The 22,517-nt window shown below is 40.1% G+C and overlaps 2 protein-coding genes across 3 annotated transcripts in view; both read left to right on the top strand.

The window, feature by feature from the left end:
• iars1 (isoleucyl-tRNA synthetase 1) overlaps positions 1–22,517 on the top strand; it is a 50,734-nt gene that overhangs the window by 1,089 nt on the left and 27,128 nt on the right. For both annotated transcript variants that reach the window (XM_063911076.1, XM_063911077.1), the window contains exons 2-13: positions 274–397; positions 1,964–2,120; positions 2,234–2,353; positions 2,966–3,048; positions 3,401–3,518; positions 3,628–3,775; positions 7,115–7,202; positions 7,833–7,893; positions 8,136–8,231; positions 11,704–11,826; positions 17,891–17,982; positions 19,809–19,907. In XM_063911076.1, coding sequence (XP_063767146.1) covers positions 279–397; positions 1,964–2,120; positions 2,234–2,353; positions 2,966–3,048; positions 3,401–3,518; positions 3,628–3,775; positions 7,115–7,202; positions 7,833–7,893; positions 8,136–8,231; positions 11,704–11,826; positions 17,891–17,982; positions 19,809–19,907 — 1,304 coding nt within the window. In that variant the 5' untranslated portion in view covers positions 274–278. The remainder of the gene's footprint in view (positions 1–273; positions 398–1,963; positions 2,121–2,233; positions 2,354–2,965; positions 3,049–3,400; positions 3,519–3,627; positions 3,776–7,114; positions 7,203–7,832; positions 7,894–8,135; positions 8,232–11,703; positions 11,827–17,890; positions 17,983–19,808; positions 19,908–22,517) is intronic.
• On the top strand, positions 11,841–14,636 carry LOC134883003 (vimentin-like). The gene has a single exon (XM_063911078.1). The coding sequence runs from the start codon at positions 12,692–12,694 to the stop codon at positions 13,826–13,828; it is 1,137 nt and encodes a 378-aa protein (XP_063767148.1). The 5' UTR covers positions 11,841–12,691; the 3' UTR covers positions 13,829–14,636.

Genomic DNA, 22,517 nt, shown 5'->3' with positions numbered 1-22,517 from the left:
TATTATATTGACCAGGCTTGGGTACAGAGGTTTTTTAAAAAGAGACCTGGTCTAAATAAATAAGAAATGCATTGAAATGTCTACACAAATATAATAAAGGTTTCAAAAATTTAAAGGAGGGTTACAGACAGCAGTAAAGCTGTTCCTGAAATGTCCAACGCCCTTTCACAACAAATAAAATATGTGTTACATAATCTTTGTGATGCAGACACTGATTTATTTTGTTGTCTTCCTGGTCTATCAAGTTACCTATTTGATCCTGTTGTTTTGCAGACACCATGGTGGAGCGCGTCCCTGAGACCATCAACTTTCCCTCTGAGGAGGAGAAGATCATGAAGTTATGGCAAGACAAGGACTGCTTCCAGGAATGCCTCAAACAGTCCAAGAACCGGCCAAAGTAAATCCAACTGTTTCTTGTTTAAAATTATGTTTTTTATACGCAAAATGAATCTTTGTAACTTGTTGTTTGAGTGTGAGATGTGTTGGTAATTTCTAATCTACACTTAACTGTCCCACAATATCACAACACCATTTTAACTTGGTAAGTGATTATGAATATTTATTCAGTTGTTCAGAACAGTAACTTAGTCATCCTGCCACATGTTTTAATGCTGGCAGTGGTTAGGAATTGTTAGCTAAGCTGTTGTGCTACCAAGTAAAGAAGTGGCTTTTCCTGACCAATTGGTTATTGTTAGAATAATAAGAACAGGTTGATAATTTGATCTTTGTGACTATCAGCACTATAATATAAAACATGTACTCTGAAAAACAATGGACCTTTACATTTAGTTTGTGAATTAAAATTGCATTTATTTTCATAAGGTTAATTCACCACAATCCTTTAAAAATGATTTTGTTTACTTTCAAGCCAACAAAAGATTTCTAATGTCTGATAATTTTCAAAGAAGCAGCAGATAAGACTTAAGTCACAAGCGAGCCCTCACCAAAACTACAAAGTTTTAACAGGGTATTTGCTTCATAACTAGGGTTGGGTATCGGTTGGTTTTTATCCAATACTGGTGCCTACTCTGTATTTTTGAAATGGTTCCGGTGCCGAAACGGTTCTCGAGCCGGTATTTAAAAAAACGAAAACGCACACATGTTGTCAAAAAACAATACCCTTTTATTTCCAGGGCCAAATTGAACACAGTATTAACTTAAATCTTTAAACATTATAAATACAAGTAACATATAGTAATAAATAAACCAATATAGAGAGTCCCAGCCTGGGACACTGGCTGCTGCCGTTGAAGTGCTTGGCCTTTCGTCACGTAATTTATCAAACACGGTGCATTGATCGGCTTTTAAATAAACTCCATGCACCATCAGATGTTTCATTAAATTAGAAGTGATACCTCCCTTGCATGCTATTGCTTTAGACATGTGTTGCATGTAGCAGAATCTGCATCCTTAGATGTGAAATGAAGCCAAACCTTGGAGCGTTTTACTTTCGGCATCTTTATTGATCCTCTCAATCAGTTCTGATCAACAAGTGTGCTGAGTAGCGGCACTGACGTCAGGTTCAACAACTGGCACCGAAATGAGGCACCGAAATGTTCGTTCTTATTCGGTCTCGTTACTACCGTTTATGTCGGAACCACCGCGTTTCGGTGCCCAACCCTATTCATGACACCACCAAATCACCTGCTCTGAAATCACCATTGCATCAAATCATTGGCGTGTGACAGTGTCAATAAAAGGGAACAGCATGACCTTTGTTATGTCAACGACAAAGAGCTCTTCTTCCATATTCTTGCTTTAAGGATAAAACCAGAGATCATAGCAGTCAGTATGATGTTTTCTTTATGAGGAACCATAGATAAACTTGTATAATTTGACTGAGAAGATGGTCAAAACAGACTTCGTCATATAGTCTTATCCTCCCATATTCAACCCTTTTTAAGCACTGAGAATAACTGCCAATCTTTTAAAAATATAAGTTAACATCCCATTTCCCCACCAGGTACACCTTCTACGATGGCCCTCCCTTTGCCACGGGTCTCCCCCACTATGGGCACATCCTGGCCGGCACCATCAAGGACGTCGTTACCCGCTTCGCCCATCAGAGCGGCTTCCATGTGGACCGGCGTTTCGGCTGGGACTGTCACGGCCTGCCGGTGGTAAGAATCTGTCTCTCTGAATGTTGTTCAAATCACTTTTTACTGAGAGTTTGGCGTGGATTATCAGATATGTTTGTGGGTTTCTGTTTTTCTCATCTTCTCTGTCTTTGTAGGAGTATGAGATTGACAACACTTTGGGAATCAAGGGGCCTGAAGATGTAGCCAAGATGGGCATCGCTGAGTACAACAAGCAGTGCAGAGGCATTGTCATGAGATACTCCAACGAGTGGGAGGTGAGCATTCAGGAAGGAAAACTGTAAAAGATTTTTATTTTAATGTGTCAATCAAATAGCTTACTAGGAGTGTGATCATTAGATGCAGTTAAGAGAGGAGATAATTTCAGGTTCTTCTACAGACAGATGTATTCCAATCAACGCAGTATGGCAAATTAGGGCATTGAAGCAGATTAGATGAGCAAATATAAGATAATAGCGTTTGTATATATGAAATAGTTATATCAGCTGATCTCAATAACGAAACACACAAAGTCAAACCTAAGACAAGTATGTTGTTTATTCACGCTGACATTGCAAAAAGTTTCAATTCTCAGTGACTTAAGGAATAACAAGGTCATGTCATCTTTTTATATATATATTTTTAAGAACCATTGTCAATTTTGGGGGAATTTCTCAACAGCTTACACAATAATGTTCAACATGTCTTTGACTTGTTTTTAGAGATTTAAAGAAATCAATAGCAATATCAATGTTCTGTGAAGAAACAAGTGAATAAAATAATTCTTAGATGTTGTGAGTGAATCTGAAAAGAATAACCTATTTTTGACGTTTTAAATAGCCTTTTATAACCCTTACTCATATAACCAATGCTTATTTTTGTATTTCTAGACTTCAGTGAAGCGAATGGGGAGGTGGATTGACTTTGACAACGACTACAAGACTCTCTACCCATGGTTCATGGAGACTGTCTGGTAAGAATCGGATTAACCATTTTACATGTTCAAGTTTTGGCCTAAAGACACATCGTGTATATTCTGCTTGTATACAAGGAATTAAATTAAGGCCATATTTGATCTCTTAGTAACACAAAGTGATTTTCATCAGAGATTTCTTTCAATTAAAAGTAATCATTACTGTAGCTTTAACTTGATTATTATCCTAAAGGAATCATGGGTTCCAGCCATGTTTTGAACCATTAGGTCAAAGAAGTTTAGGGATGTTTATGAAAAAACTCAATCTTTACCATGTTTTGAGTCGGTCCTCTTGTGTGCAGTTTGTCTGTCCTTCCTGCTTACAGTTTTTATGTATCTTCTAATCATTCAGGTGGGTGTTCAGACAGCTGTACGACAAGGGTCTGGTTTACCGTGGAGTCAAAGTCATGCCTTTCTCCACTGCCTGCAACACCCCCCTTTCCAACTTTGAGGCCAACCAGAACTACAAGGTTGGCACAAATCACAACTCAAGATACAAAGTGCAGCATCACTAACACAATTTACTGTCTGGATGTAAATGCTGAATTGACTTCATCTCTGTTTTATTTTTGTCTCCAGGACGTTCAGGACCCATCGGTGATCGTCAGCTTCCCGTTGGTGGGGGATGAGGATGTGGCTCTGATCGCCTGGACCACCACACCCTGGACCCTGCCCAGCAACCTGGCCCTCTGTGTGAACCCGGAGTTCTTCTACGTCAAGGTCAAAGGTAAGAGACCAAGCCTGTCAAGTGCTGTGTTAGTGTATGCTACTGCTAAGCTTTATACTGCACTGGTTTTGGATGACATTGCATCATTAGACGTCAATCAAACTCTGACTTTACAATGCTAATGCTAATTATTTAAAAAAGGGACAGCATTAAGTTTTACCAACATTTACTTATTTAATCTAACATGGTCCTGAAGCTGTTCCCTACAATCCACAATAAGTAGATATTTTGGAAAGGCTTATTAAGATTGTGTATGTTTGTCTGTCAAAGTTTCCTAACAAAACATATTATAATCAAACATTTACTTTTTGTAGTTTCAAGGCTTTTATTTTGAAGGCACGTTTGGGCACTGGGTGATCAGGGCACCTGGTGTAGTTGTATGGAGACAGGTGGTGGTGGGAATAAGGCACCAGTAGGTTTTTTACCAGGGTTATTCGGGCAAGAAAGGAGAAAGGGAATCAATAGCAAAGTGTTTTCATTGATCATGGAAATAAATGGACAAAATGGAGATTCTTGTCTGGACTTGCATCCTCTGCGTACAATTCGCTAAGTGGTGTCTCAGCGGCCGTTTTAAGTTCATTATCTGTTTATTTTTATATGATTTTGACCGCTACACATATATTTGGCCATTACTCAATATTTAAGATGCTGATTAAGATAATTTCACACACGTCTTATAGGATAAAGTGAAGTGAATGCATTTGCAGAGAACTGCACATTTAGCGGTTGGCTGAGGCACACACGCATTATTTTAGTGATGAGTTTGCAAATTGACTGTTTTAAGTTTACATTTAGTGTGTCACTTATTTACTGTGAACACACTTTATACTTAAAACTACTTACTGTATATCTCCTGTGTCGGATAAAATTGGGCCACAGGTTGGGTTCTTGAAAATCAGGGATTGTTCCCCTGGGCGAACACAGAGACCCCCTGATGTGCTGAGTGGATTGATTGCTGCTCTCTGGAGCTTGTGTGTTTGTGTTTGAGAACACGTTTTTGTACAAATCTGCTCCCAGTGTTATCGTGTGGTCAGGATACTTTCTGATTATTGCAGGAAACAGCATTACTTTGTTGCTGTCGTCTGTACTTTGTTCATGGCTTTGTAGGGAAAAAACCTCACACATCCTGCCACTAACATGTTTGTATTGTGGATTACTTGAGTTACCAGAATTTATTGTTTTGTGAAGTGATGTTGCTTGAATGCTGAAGCCTAGGGCAGACGTTTCCTGACTGAAACCCTTGTGAGTTGAGTTTTCTGGACCAAAGTATCAGCTGAAGGGCGACTTTAATCAGAAAGAACAAACAAAAACAAATTAACCGCACATTTTCACCCAGAGGAAAGGGTTGTTTAACACAATGTGTTGGCGGAGCTTCCAGCCTTTGGCTTAGTGTTAGGTGATGAAATAAGACGTGTTTTTGTTGTATGATCAGGGACTCTGTCACTGGTTCTTTGTTTTGTTGCTAAACTAAGAAGCATTTCACATTCAGTAACATGCTGAGCACAACAGATGTGGTTAACTCATCCTGTCAGATTCAAACAAAAGACATTTACAAATAGTTACTTGCTTACAGTTTCTACACACTGACAGGATGCATCAGTGTTTTTGCAATTAGAAGAAATGACAGTATATAAATCAGTGTTTAATCTGTGATGGAAATCTGGAAACCTGCTACATTTTTCAAATTAACAGGTTTGTAAAAACACAAAACAAGTCAACATCCTTTTAATACTAGAAGGAAATCTATTGTATCATTGAAATGGACGGTTTTATTCATGTGTATGTACGTCCCTCTACATTAGGGTGTGCTACAGACCTGCGAAATGGGGATGAACCTCAAATCAGGTCACATTAGAAGCTGTTGTCCTTGTTCAAATGTATAAATATATAACTCCAGAGAGGTGGCTTCTGTTTTTGTGTCATGCTCCTGCTGTAGGTTTTGGTTCCCTGTGAGAGGAACTGGTGAGTTTTTAAAAAGGGTGACCTAGATTCATACCAGCATGCAGTAGCCTGTTTGGTCCTGCAGGGGGCACTGTTGAAGCACACACTGTCATACTACTGCACTACCTGTGCTGTGCTGCATGAGAGACCGCCTTGGAATACCAATGAAGGTTTTTTTTCAGCTCAGTCTCTCTCTTTTTATCTCCCCTCCTCTCGTTCTCTCCATCTTCAGCTAATTCTTCCCCTCTCATTTTCTTATCGCTCTCTTTGCATTCACATCCACCTGTTTTTTGTCCTTGGTTGTTATTTTTTTCTGTCTGTTTTTTTGTGTTTTTCTCTACCCCTCACTGCCTTTGTCGCTGTTTGAGTTGAGGGCTGTCAGCAGCAGCAGGTCTGAGCTGTGCAGTCATTTGTCACACCACTGAGGGGAAGAAACATCCTTTATTGATGCTGCCCCCTCCTCTCTTGTAATGTGTCTCCCTGTCTCAGGCCCTTTGGTGCTCGCCCTCTTCACAACAGTTGTCCCTGTTTCCAACTTCTCCTCTCTTTTTTTAATCCTAAAATCCCCATTTGGTCAGTTTTTCCGTAGCGTTCACTTTCTCAAAATGTCAAACCGTTATCCTACATAAGGTGACAACTTGTCAATAAGCCCACCTGCTGGGTGATATGAGAGGGTCGTTATCTGACCTTGACTTTATGTCTTACTGTATTGTTATGAAGCAGGAGTTGACATTGAGCTTTAGCAGATTTGCATGTAGCGCGGCTATTAGATACCAGGATTTGAACCAGGTTTGATGAGCTGCTGTTTATCATATATGAAATTCAGCTCAATAAACATTAATCACTCTGCAGGGGCTATTTAGGTGACAGACTTTGAAAAATTACCCCAGTCCCCTCACAAAAATCGATCAATATTTTTTTTCTCACCTCATTACACATACTGTGAGACTTGAAAGAAAAAGGGAAAGAAGGACAAAAAACACAAAAACGAGTGGACACAGTTTTTGCTCCCTGAAACAATAAATATACAAATACCAAGGCAGCAAAAATAAAAACAAAACTCAAGAAATACAACACAAGTGTACATTTAAAAAGGACAGTTTATATGCTCAAGAAAATGTGAAAACTAAGATTGATTCAGTAATGCTTTTTTTTTGCAGATTTGTATTTGACAAATGGGCAGTACAACTTCCTTTCTTTTTAAAAAGCATTGAAACTAAAGATTTTCTTTCATGTCGGCGCATTTTAATTTGTCTTCACGTCATTGTTCAAAGCTTGCATCCATGCAACAGCAGCTAGGGATTATTTTATGAAGCCTTGGGATAATTCTGTATTTATCCCTTACGCAGGCTGGTAGCAAAGTGTGAAAACTCTGGTGTTTCTCTCCCCATTCCTCAGAAAACGCCACAGACAAGACCTACATTTTGATGGAGGCCAGGCTGGCAACTCTGTTTAAGTCGGAGAGTGAGTACACTATCCTGGACAAGTAAGTACACAAAACCTTATCGCAACCCAAAAACATCAAGAATGGAAAGAATAAATACCTATACTATATTTCTAATATCAGGTCTGTGTTTAATTTCACAACAATCATTGGATATATTGCCATGACACATTTATGCTCCCCTAATTTTATATCCAGTACCATCATCAAGTCAAATTTAAAATGTTGTTTATGAGCAAATAACTCTTTACTTAACTGATGACATTACCGTCACCCGTTGGTTGTGTTTGTGTGGGCTACTTAGCCAACGTTATCACATACAAAGTTTAAACTAATACATGTTAAACATTATACCTGCTAACAGAGCCATTTTAACATGCCATTTATCGCTAAGCACTAAAATCGAAGCACACTTTCATTGAGCTGCTAGCACTATTTATGCTGTTAAGATTTACTTTATTAAGGTTTTTAACCCTCAAAACGTGCAGATGAGTTGTCAGTACATTTGTAAGCTTCAAGTAGTATCTGCAGACATCCTTTTCATTCTGCAACAGCCACCTCCAATCAGAGGGACAGACAGAGGACACTGTTCAGGAGTGATTAAATAGTGATTAGATAAAATAAAGGGTGAATGACAGATAATGATCAATGCTATGTTTTGTTTGTGATTAGATTCCCCGGCAAAACGCTGAAAGGGAAAACATACAAGCCTCTTTTCCCGTACTTTGCCAAGGTTAGTAGTTTGTGTTCTTGTTCCTGCCTGCTCCATGCGATATATATTGTTTGCCACAAAATGAAGACAGACCTATGTTTCACTTTAATTAACCTGTCTGAGCGCAAATTGGCATCTCCTCTTACTCTCTCTTCATCCGTCTTTTAATCTTTCTTTCTCTCACTATCTGTGGCTCTTTTTCTCCTGCTGCCTCACCACTCGCCACCGCTCGTCTGATTCTCCTCATCCCTGTTCCACTTCAGTGTGGAGAGCAAGGAGCCTTCCAGGTGGTGTTGGATAACTACGTCAAGGAGGAAGAAGGCACAGGAGTGGTCCACCAGGCACCTTACTTTGGAGCTGTGAGTGTCTCTTTTTGTTCTCCTGCTCTGTGCTTTTATTTATTTATTTTTATCAAGAGATGGATCTTTTGCTTTATAATATATCACAAAAAACCAAATTGCCCATCGAAATAATCTTTGTGGACAAGAAGGCCCAAAGATATTGAAGTTGTTAATATTATTTGGGACAGAAATGATACGTTTTAGAGGCAAATATTAGCACATGCTAAAGATTTTGACTTAATACATTACTCTATAGTAGTAAATAATCAGTTTATTGGCTTGATTGTTTCAGTACCATTACTGTAGTTTACCAAAAGTATGCTAGTATGATAGCATGATATGTGAACGTCTAACTGAGGTGGGGAATTAGCACCTGCTAACACAGTTTATCAGAGTCTTAGCCATACATCTGGTATTCATGACTCTGTCAGTCAAGACTCATTCCAGCCTAGAGTTTTAAAGAGAGACGGAGACTTACAGAATGTAATATAAAAAGCAAGGTTATTTTACATTTAAATTACAATATACTGCCCAATGTTTCCGCTATACTTGTGTTATCCAACGGGAAAACCTGCACGCCCAGTGTCCGCTTTAGGTCCATGAATAAAGCAAGTGTCTGCTGTTCGTTCAGATGTCCGTAACAACAGCAGGACCTTTAAGTGTCTGTTATCTAAATGGAGAAATCAGTTCAACAAGTGAAATGAAGATAATGTTGTCGGTAGTCTAGCGGTTACAAGCAGGCTCAAACTTTCTGTTCACAGATTTGTGTTTTTTCGCTGACCTAGACAAGAATAATGGGTTAAAAAGATGAGAGCTGTTTTTAAAGAAGGCAATAAATACAGGAACTGGCAAACCAGATTTAGTGACACACTTTCTTTTCAAATAAATGCTTTTTGTTGTATCTTATTACAATGTGAAGAGTGGTTCAGGTGGATTTAGAAATTGACTGCTGAATATTTGAGTGACAGTCACTGATAAAAGCAGTCAACCTCGGGGAAACGCTGCAGCCTTTGCTGTAGATCCTGCTCCCTTCTTTCCCTGTCAAGGGATCCACCTGACTCTTGTGAGCCTCCCCCTCCTCCTTTTTAATTACCATGTACTTCACTTCGTTGAGTGATTTGGAATGAAATTGAGAAATACTTAAGAAACGTTGCTACGAGAAGGCTTGATAATCCAGTCTTGCAGATGCTTATATGGAGCACACTCTGGAGGAAAACAAGGTCATCTTCTGTCAAGTGTGACTCTGTGGATGGCTTCCCTGGCATCTTGTGCTTAAAACCCCCTCACCCAGTCCTGTTCAGAGCACAAGCAGACATTGTTATATAAATCCACACTTTAAAAGAGGACTAAACTTAACCAGAAAGAAGATTTGTTCTCGACACTGAAAATACATTTAAATACAATATGATTTTAATGATTATCAAAGCTCAAGGCCAACACATTTCATCAAGACTAATCTGGACCCACTGGTCTTGAATTCTATGTCCGTGTTTGGGAAACGTATTTTATTTAGAGGTTTGTCCTTGAATACCTTCCATCTAGTTTACTTTACCTTTTTTTTATGTTTATTTGTGAACTAACTCACTTACATTTTTTTGGATGCTTAAGATTGAGAAAGAAAGTTTCATGGGATCATTTTATTGAATCCGCAGCATGTGTTTTTACAGTGGAGTCCGATTCATGAGTCTTGGAATATTTCGGATGTCCTGGACCAATAGGAGAATTACTGGTAAAATGTTAACTGTGTTTATTGAGCTTACAAGCCATTCATAGGCAGCATCGGGACATGAAGATTTATAATATGTTATGTTAGCTGATCAGCTGCTCCAAATCTACGCTGTACTATGATCAATGAAACAGTTTACATCAGGTGTGATAGCAGCGCCAAAGTTGTGCATCACAGGGATCTGCTTTAGAGATTTAAAATAGGCCAGTCAACTATTTAGATTTTACATTTAACCTACATTTTGAACAAAAATGGGTGATAAACTTTATTTAATAATGTTTTAACTTGACTATCAAAATGGAGTAAATAACTGAATTACTAAAAAAAATGGGAATGGCTTTTGTATTTTGAAATGTTCTACATTTTGCCATAACCAGGTGGCAGTGGCTCAGCTCTTACAGCCTGCTGTAGGCTATAAATGTTCATATACTAGTATTACATAAACTATGAAAAGTAAAAGCTTGAAGTCGAAAAAATTGTCCCACACACTCCCAAAACAAAAGCTCACCGTCTTGTTTTTCCTATGACCCACACAACCCCTGTATGTGCACTACAGGTGTTGCCAGCAAAAATCTAAATTCTGCAGCACAGGAACAATCCACATTTGTTACATATTCAATGTAGCCAAAGCAGAAAAGAGAGATGTAAATAAGTTGGACTGTAACAGATTTTCTTTGCCTAAAGATGGGGTAATAACCAGGTAATGGAAACCCTGGTTACAGTGCTATCAGAGGTATTGGATTATTTCTAATATGTGAGATGCCCTTGCCAAAGGCAGATAGATGCCCCTGTGGCAGTAGCCAGCTGAGGATACACACTCAGTATCTCTGCCTGAGCTTCCTCTTCTGCTCTCTGCTTATTTCACTGCAGCTCAGTCCCTATGGGGACATAAAGCAGTCCTTCACATCAACATCACACATACATTAGCATTTAAATGTTAGATTTTTTTCTATTTGGTAACAGTTTTGTTATCCAGTGATCACATTCACATTGATTGGTTGTTGAAGATTTGAAACACAAACACATTTACTCTGAAGATATACAGTGAGAAGAAATCCTGCTGCCAAAATCCATTTTTCATATTTTATGTTGTTATGACTGGATGTGAAATGACCCTGTGAAACATCCATCTCGGATCTTGACAGGGTATTTGAATACAAAATACATTTACAGCTGGACAGGACTCCGACCTTTCATGCATAGCTGTCACATGCCAGCGGGGCTTCTTCCAACACGGCACAAAGTATGTAGCTCAACAAGGCGTATAATATGGAGTCATAACATATCTCTGAGTTTGTGAAACTGACTGCCTAAGGGGATAGGTAATTGGTTGTTTTTATTTACAGTTAAACTTTATCTATTTGGACAATTTCAGTTAAACAAAACGTTACACTTGTTGTCATAATGGATGAATCTGAATTATTTTCTCAACTAATCCCTTCACTGTTTTCTTTTTAAAATAAAAAGATACTGTTTTTAGTGTACTTGCATCAAACATAGTTGGTTCATACTCTCGTCTTCCTACTCCACGCTTTAAAGTGTGTTAACAGCAAACTCATATTAAACGGCCACATCAAATCATCAAATCAAGTACTTAATGATGTTTTTCAACCTTGGAAAATTTGTAAAATAAAGTCATTTCTGTTTTAAATAATTATTAAATGGAAGAAATAATTATTAATTATAAATGTATATGTATTACTGATAGGGTAATATAAATGCTTTCACTCACTAACCCTTTAAACTGTGTTTTTCTCTCTCCAGGATGATTTCAGGGTATGCACCGAATACAAGATCATCACGAGGGACCAGGCTCCTATCTGCCCTGTGGACGCCTCGGGCTGCTTCACTTCAGAGGTCACTGACTTCGTGGGACAGTATGTCAAAGTGAGTGACACATCAGACATTTACATGTAGATTAGGTAAGCAGAAATTTCCGCCTTCAACCACTGATAAAAAGCCGCTGGTATGATACACGGGATAAAACCCGCAACAATATTGATAGCTGGTGTAATTCAGCATTTCACTTACCGCTCGCTGGGCATCCAATCTCCTATTTTACTCTCTTTCCTCTGTTGATATCTGGAAAATACATCTTTCTATAATGATGTTTTCCTCCTCCTCCATTCTGGCATACTGAAACATGCCCTTTCTTCGCGGCTCTATGTTTAATGCTTTTTCTAATAATGTTAGTTTGTCATGATAAGACACCAAAATGATTATGTAGGTAATGTAATTGTACATTATTCTTTATGTGCATGACTTGTTCCTTGAGGTGGAGAGAGGTAAGGGAATTGTCGTCAGTGTCACACAGTTGTGTACAAAAACCTGCTGCCAAAGCACATTCATTGTTTACCAGTGCACTGGGTTCCCTCCCTGTCACACCCAACTTAATTACCATCCTAAATGAATAGTAAATGAAAAATAGCAGTGATACATGATGTGATCACTATTTCACATCCTGGCGAGGAGGCCAGGGAGTGGACACAACCCGTCTGGACAGTAACAGTACAGCGTTACCTAATAAAGTGCAAGCAGCCACGGTCTTCTGAGAGTCTGTCATTATCCACTTTTGAAATATGTTAAAACCAAGCGGGAATTTCATTGCTGTTTGAGACATTCTTTATTGCCGCATAAAACCCGGAGGTGATCTGAGGGAGCCACAGTTGGGACGTGAGCTAAGCAAAGAGAGGCCGAGAGAGCAGCTGTTCTTCTGTTATAACTAAAAAACAAACCCAGTATTTCATACAACATGAGAGCTGCTTCTTACAGCCAGAAGAGCCTCCAGGTTAGAGGCTCCAGCAGCAAAGTAAGGGTCCAGAGCCCGTCACCTTCCCGGTGCCGTGGATCCTCATATGACAGCCGCGGACGGGCCGGTAATCGCAGCACTGCCGTCGAGTTGGGCACAGAGATACACCAGCAACATGCCAACGAGAAAGAGGAAATGCAGGAACTCAATGTCAAGTTTGCGGGATACATCGGGAAGGTCCAGGCACTAGAGCAGAGAAATGCTGCTCTTCAAGCCGAGTTGGCCGCACTGCAGAGCCGCTACAAGGGAGGCCCCACAGGCATCGGAGAGGAATACGAGCTAAAGTTTAAAGAGGTGCGGGAGCTGATCGAGTCCCTGACTAATGAGAAGGGAGCGGCTGATATCGAACGAGGCTACATTGAGGAAGAGGTTGAAGTATGGAGGCTAAAGCTGGAGGAGGAGATGGCACTCAAGGAAGAGGCAGAGATGATCCTGAGGGAGTTCCGCCAGGATGTTGACGGCGCCACACTGCAGAAGGCTGACCTGGAGAAGCGCATAGAGCAATTGGTGGCCGAGATAGAGTTCCTCAAGAAGCTGCACGATGAAGAGGTGGCTGACCTCATGAAGCAGATCGAGGACTCAAAGATTACAGCAGAGCTGGATGGCGATCGGCCCGACCTGGCTGCTTATCTGCGCAACATGCGTGCAGAGATAGAATCAGTTGCTGCCCGCAACGTCCAGGAAGCTGAGAAGTGGTACAAGGGCAAGTTTAACACCCTCAAGGAGCACGCTGGCAAACACGAGGAGCACATGAAGACCATAAAAGACGAGATAACAACCTTCCACAACCAAGTGACGGAGCTGCAGAACCAGATTGATGGGCTGAAGGCTCGTAACTCGGCCCTGGAGCAGCAGCTGGAGGAGATGGAGATGTCCCACATGGATAAGGTGGAGACCCTCGAGGGTGTCATTGCTCAGTTAGAGAACCAGCTCTGCGAAACCAAACTGGAGATGACCAAGTATCTCCATGACTACCAGGAACTGCTGCACATTAAGCTCAAGCTGGATGCGGAGATCGCCACCTACAGGAAGCTGCTGGAAGGAGAGGAAACTAGGCTTGGAATTGCTAAAGATGTCTAAATATTCGTGACAATAGGATCCACAAAAGCAGCAGCAGCGAAGACCAGCAGAGCACGGTGGAGAGGAGAAAGCAGCTCGTACTCGTTAAAAATATTCTTATCTTCTCTAACCTTGCCCTCTCCACTCCAAGAACTGGGTGTCATTTGAAAAGTCTCACTACAAGTGCCAATTCGACACCTCAATCCAACAGACAAGGACTATGATTCATATCTTAAAATTGGCAAGATGTTTTTGAAAAACCGGAGGGAAGAACTATCACTACTCCAGTGAAGTGCTGGCTTGCAGACATACATAAAAAGACTGAATGTGGCTTTTTCAAAATTTTGATTTGAATGAGTAAGGATCATTGTCTGCTCGGCGACCAGTGCCTCCCAGTCCTTCGTTATTTAAATGTTTACATAATATTCTTGTCTTTATTCTTTACTAACCACCTCTACCTTGTCAACCACTTGTTCCTGTTTATGGTCCTTTGGCCTCCTTAATTAATCCTTTTCCTACAACACCCTGGCTGAATTCAATTTTTTTCCTGTCAAATCAACCCTCCTGTTAGACATCCTTCCCTTCCTTTGTAATATCTTTTGGCTGCCACAGCTTCCCTTGATCCAACTTAAGGATCCTACCTCCTTATCCTGCTGTGATCTACCACGTCTCAACCCATTTAGAGCAGAACTGATGACGTCAGTGTTTTGCCTGGTCTTAACACCACACCCTGATATTTCCAACTGTGTACACAAACAACCATTGACCATTTAAACTAATTTTGACCAACTGTTGCTAATAAAGATTGAAGTGAGTGCATACAAAACAATTCATTGGCCTCTTTTATTTCTCTTCAGAGTTACGTGTTTTACCCTTCAAGATGAGTCTCTTCTTACTGGTGTACTTCTTCTATACTCTCTATCCTTCTCTTGAGTGTATCATACTTTAATTTTAACCAACAAAAACAGAACTTTAACTAAAAAGCCTTGTTCTTTATCCCCTAAATACTAAATATGCCACAGAGGCATGACATGGCTGTGTGAATCCAGCCTTAGGTTGGTACCACACTGGGTCTGGTACTTTAACTGGGTAGGTTCACATTATTACCAGAGAAGCAGGAACTCTGCTGTGTAATTATACTTTGTCGCAAAAGATTCTGAACGAGTCACACGTGTGTGAATAGTTTAGTAAATACAGTGGGGCAAAAAAGTATTTAGTCAGCCACCAATTGTGCAAGTTCTCCCATTTAAAAAGATGAGAGGCCTGTAATTTTCATCATAGGTATACCTCAACTATGAGAGACAGAATGAGAAAAAAAAATCCAGAAATCACATTGTAGGATTTTTAAAGAATTTATTTTCAAATGATTGTGGAAAATAAGTATTTGGCCAATAACAAAAGTTCATCTCAATACTTTGTTATATACCCTTTGTTGGCAATGACAGAGGTCAAACGTTTTCTGTAAGTCTTCGCAAGGTTTTCACACACTGTTGCTGGTATTTTGGCCCATTCCTCCATGCAGATCTCCTCTAAAGCAGTGATGTTTTGGGGCTGTCGCTGGGCAACACGGACTTTCAACTCCCTCCAAAGATTTTCTATGGGGTTGAGATCTGGAGACTGGCTAGGCCACTCCAGGACCTTACGAAGCCACTCCTTTGTTGCCTTGGCGGTGTGTTTGGGATCATTGTCATGCTGAAAGACCCAGCCACGCTTCATCTTCAGTGCCCTTGCTGATGGAAGGAGGTTTTCACTCAAAATCTCACGATACATGGCCCCATTCATTCTTTCCTTTACACGGATCAGTCGTCCTGGTCCCTTTGCAGAAAAACAGCCCCAAAGCATGATGTTTCCACCCCCATGCTTCACAGTAGGTATGGTGTTCTTTGGATGCAACTCTGCATTCTTTCTCCTCCAAACACGACGAGTTGAGTTTTTACCAAAAAGTTCTATTTTGGTTTCATCTGACCATATGACATTCTCCCAATCCTCTTCTGGATCATCCAAATGCCCTCTAGCAAACTTCAGACGGGCCTGGACATGTACTGGCTTAAGCAGGGGGACACGTCTGGAACTGCAGGATTTAAGTCCCTGGCGGCGTAGTGTGTTACTGATGGTAGCCTCTGTTACTTTGGTCCCAGCTCTCTGCAGGTCATTCACTAGGTCCCCCCGTGTGGTTCTGGGATTTTTGCTCACCGTTCTTGTGATCATTTTGACCCCACGGGGTGAGATCTTGCGTGGAGCCCCAGATCGAGGGAGATTAGCAGTGGTCTTGTATGTCTTCCATTTTCTAATAATTGCTCCCACAGTTGATTTCTTCACACCAAACTGCTTACCTATTGCAGATTCAGTTTTCCCAGCCTGGTGCAGGTCTACAATTTTGTCTCTGGTCTCCTTTGACAGCTCTTTGGTCTTGGCCATAGTGGAGTTGGGAGTATGACTGTTTGAGGTTGTGGACAGGTGTCTTTTATACTGATAACGAGTTCAAAAAGGTGCCATTAATACCGGTAACGAGTGGAGGACAGAGGAGCCTCTTAAAGAAGAAGTTACAGGTCTGTGAGAGCCAGAAATCTTGCTTGTTTGTAGGTGACCAAATACTTATTTTACCGAGGAATTTACCAATGAATTCATTAAAAATCCTACAATGTGGTTTCCTGGATTTTTTTTTCTCATGTTGTCTCTCATGGTTGAGGTATACCTATGATAAAAATTACAGGCATCTCTCATCTGTTTAAATGGGAGAACTTGCACAATTGGTGGCTGACTAAATACTTTTTTGCCCCACTGTATATCGAGTAACCCTTGTTTATCTCAATTGACCAGGTGGTGAAATGTTCTCATTTGGTTGCAGGCAAAGGTCCAACAAATCTCCACATCACAGGTGTTCTTTCATGTTTTAATGAACCTGGGTTAGGGCATAACAACATTTACTCCTGGCTGAGAAACTTAAAAACCCCTCGATCTACAAAGAGGTCACGACCAAAAGTCTCCCTACCTCTCGGTGAAAAGTCATATTTATGAGCTTCCTGTGAATTGTGCTGTGAGTCTGGTTAGAGGGGGATGAAAGAGTGCGTTATAAGGCACAGGGCTGATTGCTTATTAGATTGTTTGCCATATACAATGAGCTGGATGACAAAATGGCCAATTTCTCCCTACATCTCGGATGGTGTATGTCATACCTGAAGGAGCAGACTGACCTTTGCTGCAAATTCACCTTCTTTATTTTGTAAAGTGAGGTTTAAAGACACAGGGCTTCAGGGATCCTGAGCTTTCCTACCTGAAGGTGAACGTTTAATACAAATCATAACATTTCAACTAGGGATAATAGATTGGAGGACAAATGTTTTCTCCTTAACTCTAGCTCTGTCTTGTGAAACAAACTGCCAGTAATGCTTAGTAGTGTTACCATGGTGTAGCTTAATTATGCACCTTTCTGAACTAGAAGAAGAAAATAAATATACATTAAAAGGAATTTGGCCAATTAGTAACAAACATGTTATCATAGGTTGCAGGGAAACCACTGAACAAACGTATGTCCAACTTTAGTGATGTTTTTACACATTTTGAAAACAACTAAACAATAATACATATTTATTCATTATTCAAATATTTAATGAAGCACTGAAATGCATTCAATCATGAGGTTTCAGTGAGAATGTGGTTTTTAATACTGCTGATATTTTATGACCATGTTTAATAAATAAGATATTATTATTATAAGAATGATTCCATGAGAAATGGGCATCAAGAGTGATCAGGGTCTTCTTGTGGCAAAGGCAGCTTGAAAATTATTCATTTAATTGTGATGACAAAAATGGTGAGATGTAAAATGGCTTTATAAAGTAAACTTTGGTTGCCAATATTTTTCACCAATTTGAATTTTCCCTATTAATATTCAACTCCTTCTTTGCTTTCACTTTACACGTTATGAAATGGCTGTCTGGTTTAGTTGGAGATGTATCACCGCACACTTCTGATCACACTCTAATAATTTGGGAACTTTGACCACAGAGAACAGGGAAACAAAACATTCAGCCTTGTATTGTAGCTGCATTTTTAAGTCATGTCTATTGTTTTTTACTACAGGATGCTGACAAGAATATCATCAAGTGGCTGAAAGAGAACGGTCGCCTCATCAATGTCAGCAGCTTCAAACATAACTACCCCTTCTGCTGGAGGTGAGACAGAATCAAACTGTAACATTTGAACGCTGTGTGACATTACTCGCTTGGTCTCAGTCTTCCACTGTGGACTAGTGTTGCGCGGTGCACCGATACTAGAAAGGTATCGCGATACCGTGCTGTTAAAAAAGCAACGATTCCCCCATTTCATTAGTATCGGTACTTTAAGAATGACATTGTTTTAATAAGAGCCGTATTTCCTGTGTATGTTAAGCGCTCTGCTTCCACTCCCTGCAGCTGTGCCTGCAGTGCCTCCCCTCTCTTATGCACGCTCTAGCTGTCATATCATGTGACAAAACGAGAGCATGGCTGCGAGTGGGAGTGCTATTGCCGATGCGCCTTGGCTTGTTGACAAAAAAGACACAAGAAACGAAATTTGGAAATATTTTGGTTACATCTCTGCTGACGGAGAACACGCAGCTCTACATAATCACCGCTGCAGCTCTGCCCGTTGTGACGGGACCGGTGAGCGGAGCAAAACACGTATGCTACTTCAAGTTAAAGACCTAACACACTTAACTATCTTATCTACATCTGGAACTAGCTAAACTAGTTATAAATAGGTTTGTTCTTCACTGTTGGGTCGCTCATTACTGGATCATTGAGCTGCATGAAACGGAGAGGGAGAGAGGGAGAAGGGAAAAGAGAGCACTCCATTTATTTCGCCTGTGTTATTATTCAAAGTTAATGTAAACTTTTGAATAATGTAGTTCATCTACTATAAGTAGTTTGTTTGACTGATTTTTCCCCCAGGTTTGAAATAAAGCACAATAATGACATTTAAGAATTTCCCCTCTTTTAAGAAAAATATGGAAAAAGTATCAAAATCGAAATTCTTGACTTGGTATCGGTATCAAACTAAAATGTTGGTATTGTGACAACACTACTGTGGACCCTTTTGAGCACGAAAAAAAGCAGATGTTAGGCCTTTATAAATTACATATAGTATATTTTCTGTACAAGCAAACCTAATTTTGTGTGAAAGGCAATGTGCAGTTCAGAGTTCAGAGCAGAGGTTTGAGGTTCTCTGTAGTCATGCCGCCCTCAGGAGCATTAGTACAGGACGTCATTAGAGGTTTTGTGGTCACTGCTCAGAATAATTCCACAAAGCCAATGGCATTCTGACGCACGTAACCTCAAGGTCCCACATTATCACTTTGTAACACACACACACACACATACATTTGAGCAAACGAAATCACTGTCTCACTTGAAGTGGCTGCAGACTGACCTGTGCTGGATTAATTAAACCAGTAAATGTACAGATCTGTTCTTTCTAAGCCACAAGGAAACACCGGCTGGTCGAGTTGGGTTATTCAGCACTTAGCACCTGTTAGGTAGACGAGGGAGTTATGGTTTGGACTGAACCTGAAAATAATATTCTCTAAACCACAAATGAGTTGTAGAAGAAAAAGGTTAATAAGACATGAAGCAGGAAAGAGTCAAACAAGTTAATTCAATAAGGATAATAAAAAGTGAGATTTACAGTTTACCATTTTTCTTATTACTGACCTTGTGTACATTAGTAGCACATTCATCTTGATATGACTTGGCTTTTAATTTAAACGGTTTTACTGTGGTTTTTGATTGAAACTGATGGGAATGTCGTTGTTTTTGCAGGTAATTGGTGATAAATCAACCTTGTGGACAAGTTATACTTTTGACTTGATCATGACTTGCACTATGAAGGACCAATAGTCAAATGATACAGATAATTCAGTCCAAGACAGTGTGTTGGGCCAAGTGGCCAAATAAAAAATACAATTTTCTGTCTTTTAAGTCGCAGCCTTATCTTAAATGTAATCTCTTTATGCTTTTTTTAGGTCTGACACGCCCCTGATCTACAAAGCTGTCCCTAGCTGGTTTGTACGAGTGGAGCATATGGTGGACAAACTACTGGAAAACAACGACAAATGCTACTGGTAAGCTGTTTGAGACAGGTGATAGTTAGCTTGGCAGCTTGGCTTAGCATCAAGTGATCTAAAAATGACAAGCTGTTACAGTTCCACACAATAACAGCCATGAATCTGCATGACTCTGCCGTTTTTATGTCTCTGCAGGACAGCGCTCTATTGCTGAGCATAGTTTAAACCTTTATTTGTTATTAAATGGTGTAAAAAACAAAAAACCTCATAAAGCATTTCATTATGATGCACATGGGACTGATCTGTTCTAGAAAACATTAGCATGATGCTAATTGTAAAGGCAGAATGTGGTGCAAAAGTAAGCATCAGCAGGATGGCTTTGCTAAATGGTATTACCCCTGGTGCTCCCAATGCTCTTTTTCTGAGCCACAGTAGCTGCCTCTGGTAATGGGACTGTCACACTGAGATGAATGACTAGCCGCCAGGAAGCTGGAGACGCACACATGTACACAGGGACCAGCACTAACGCACACATTACAGTAAAGGCCATATTCCTTATCTGAGGGACAAAAGTGTTGCATGTTACACATTATTGTACAGTAAAGTATGTTGTTGTGCTTTTGTAATGTAGAATATGGCATTTATTTTTGTGATTGAATAGATTTTGTTACTTAACAATTGGTATATGAAATCTCACAAAATAGCTACTTAAGGCCATCAGAAGTTCACAGTGCCCAAGGTGAGATCCTCTATCAGCTGCAAATATCCAAACCCCATGATATTACATGTAATATTATATAGAAAAAACTGCAATTTTCACCCCCACCAAATTTCTAATCGTTCGGGCGATATAATGCAGAAAAATATATGATATTTGTTGACATAATGAAACATGTATTACTTTATTCCTTTATACTGTTTATTTAATCTAACATTTTTTGTAATATATAAAGCTGTTGAGCCTTCAGGAAATTCAATTTAAAGTACATACACACATTCCCTCACTGTCTGTGTGGGTGCAGGGTTGATGCTCCTATGGCGCTTTCTAATTAAGCTTATTCTCCAACATTATTTATGACATTTTCTTAAAAGAGGATTGTTTTTCTTTTCTGATTGGACTCCAAGTTTGTACTTTAGTTTTAATTTCAGGAAGAGTCTCTGTCTCTGTCTATCTGTCTGTGTGTCTGTCTGCTTGTAGGGCTCAGTTACTTTTTATAAAGTTCATGTTCAGTCGTGTGACACTTAAAAGAATCCTCGAGAAAGCAAAGTGCTCGTTACCATATTCTTAAAGTGTGTTTTTCATTTCCCCCCCTCATTCCTTAAATGGTGCATTGGGTAGACCCAGGCTAAGTATATATTGAGCAAGTTCAGACTCATTTCTCTCTATCTTGCTGATTAAATTAAGGGCCAAATTATTGAGTGCTTGCAGGGCGAGCTGGTCCCTTTTTCAGGCTGAAGGTGCAGGAAGCTGAGTCACTGGCGCCTGATTTCAGAGCGTAGTTTCTTGACCATAAGTGGGTGTTGAGTGATTGGTCCTAAAAATAACTTTTGATATTTGCTCCATTGGATTTTTCTCTTCTCTGTCTTTTTTTTTTGTTGTCTATTTGATTAAAAACCAACAGTTTGCTCATTCATTCTTGGCATTTTTATTTAAAACAATGGGTCCTTGATTTAACCCCTTTAGATAAAAGAAGGCTTCTCATTCTCTCTCGACCTGGCAACTGTTGCAGATTTAGGATATTGTGCTAACATTAAAGCAGACAAACACACACCTGAGAGGGTTGAAAAAACAAAGTACCAACCAAACTCTTCCTGTCCTGAGTGCCACACTCACTAAAGACCCACAGCTTCATCAGGTGATCATTCCAACGCTTGACAGACCTGCCTGTCACAAAGCCATGAGTGAAAACTAGCTGTTCACGAGGAGGGGTTTAGCAAACAGTCATATATTATACTTGTTGCGTAATGCTCATTGGTTTCTCATTTTCAGTCAGTTATTTTTACTTTTCCATCCTCCTTACCTCCATCATGCACCACCCATTCAGTCCTGACCACAACCCCTGTCTCCCTCTTGTCTCCCTCCCTAGCATCTCTGACTTATAATAGAAGCCTGAACATGTTAAATGGCTCCTCCTGTGCGTCTCGAGCACAAGACCGCACACTTTAATTCTACATTTAGCACGAAGCAGGAGTTGGAGGGCAATGGGTGGAGGAGTGTTTGAGGGGGGCTGGTGAGTAGCAGCAGCAGCAGTAAAAAAAAAATCATTAAATTGATATATTAGGGGTCTAAATAGAAATGCCTCCTCCAAATGGGAATTGATGAAGTCGTTGCTTAGCGCGTGGATCCAGACGACGATTTATACCCCCCCTGCTCTGTTCTGCTGAGCAACACGGCCTGGCACAGCAAGAGAGGGAGAGATTGTGAGATAGTGGATTAAAGCTAGAAATCGGTCGAGGCAATATGGGAAAAGTAGAGAGCAGCAAAGGGGTGCAGAGGAGGGAGATGCCTTGAAGGGAATGTTAACCTTTGCCGATGAGCTTCATAGAGAGAGCAGTGCAGCGTTTATTTTTAGGGCTAAAACAAAGCAGCAAAGGCAAATAATCCAGCTCTATAGGAATATAATGGACATTATAGTCATTCTCGTTGTAAATGTAATTAGCACGGTA

Source organism: Eleginops maclovinus, chromosome 20, assembly GCF_036324505.1.
Source record: "Eleginops maclovinus isolate JMC-PN-2008 ecotype Puerto Natales chromosome 20, JC_Emac_rtc_rv5, whole genome shotgun sequence".
Taxonomy (NCBI): Eukaryota; Metazoa; Chordata; class Actinopteri; order Perciformes; family Eleginopidae; genus Eleginops; species Eleginops maclovinus.
The sequence above is the reverse complement of the archived record's forward strand: the minus strand, read 5'-3'. Positions and strand labels throughout refer to the sequence as shown.

Bases quoted from the DNA above. Each gene is read 5' to 3' on its own strand.
- LOC134883003 (XM_063911078.1), top strand. From the start codon at position 12,692: ATGAGAGCTGCTTCTTACAGCCAGAAGAGCCTCCAGGTTAGAGGCTCC.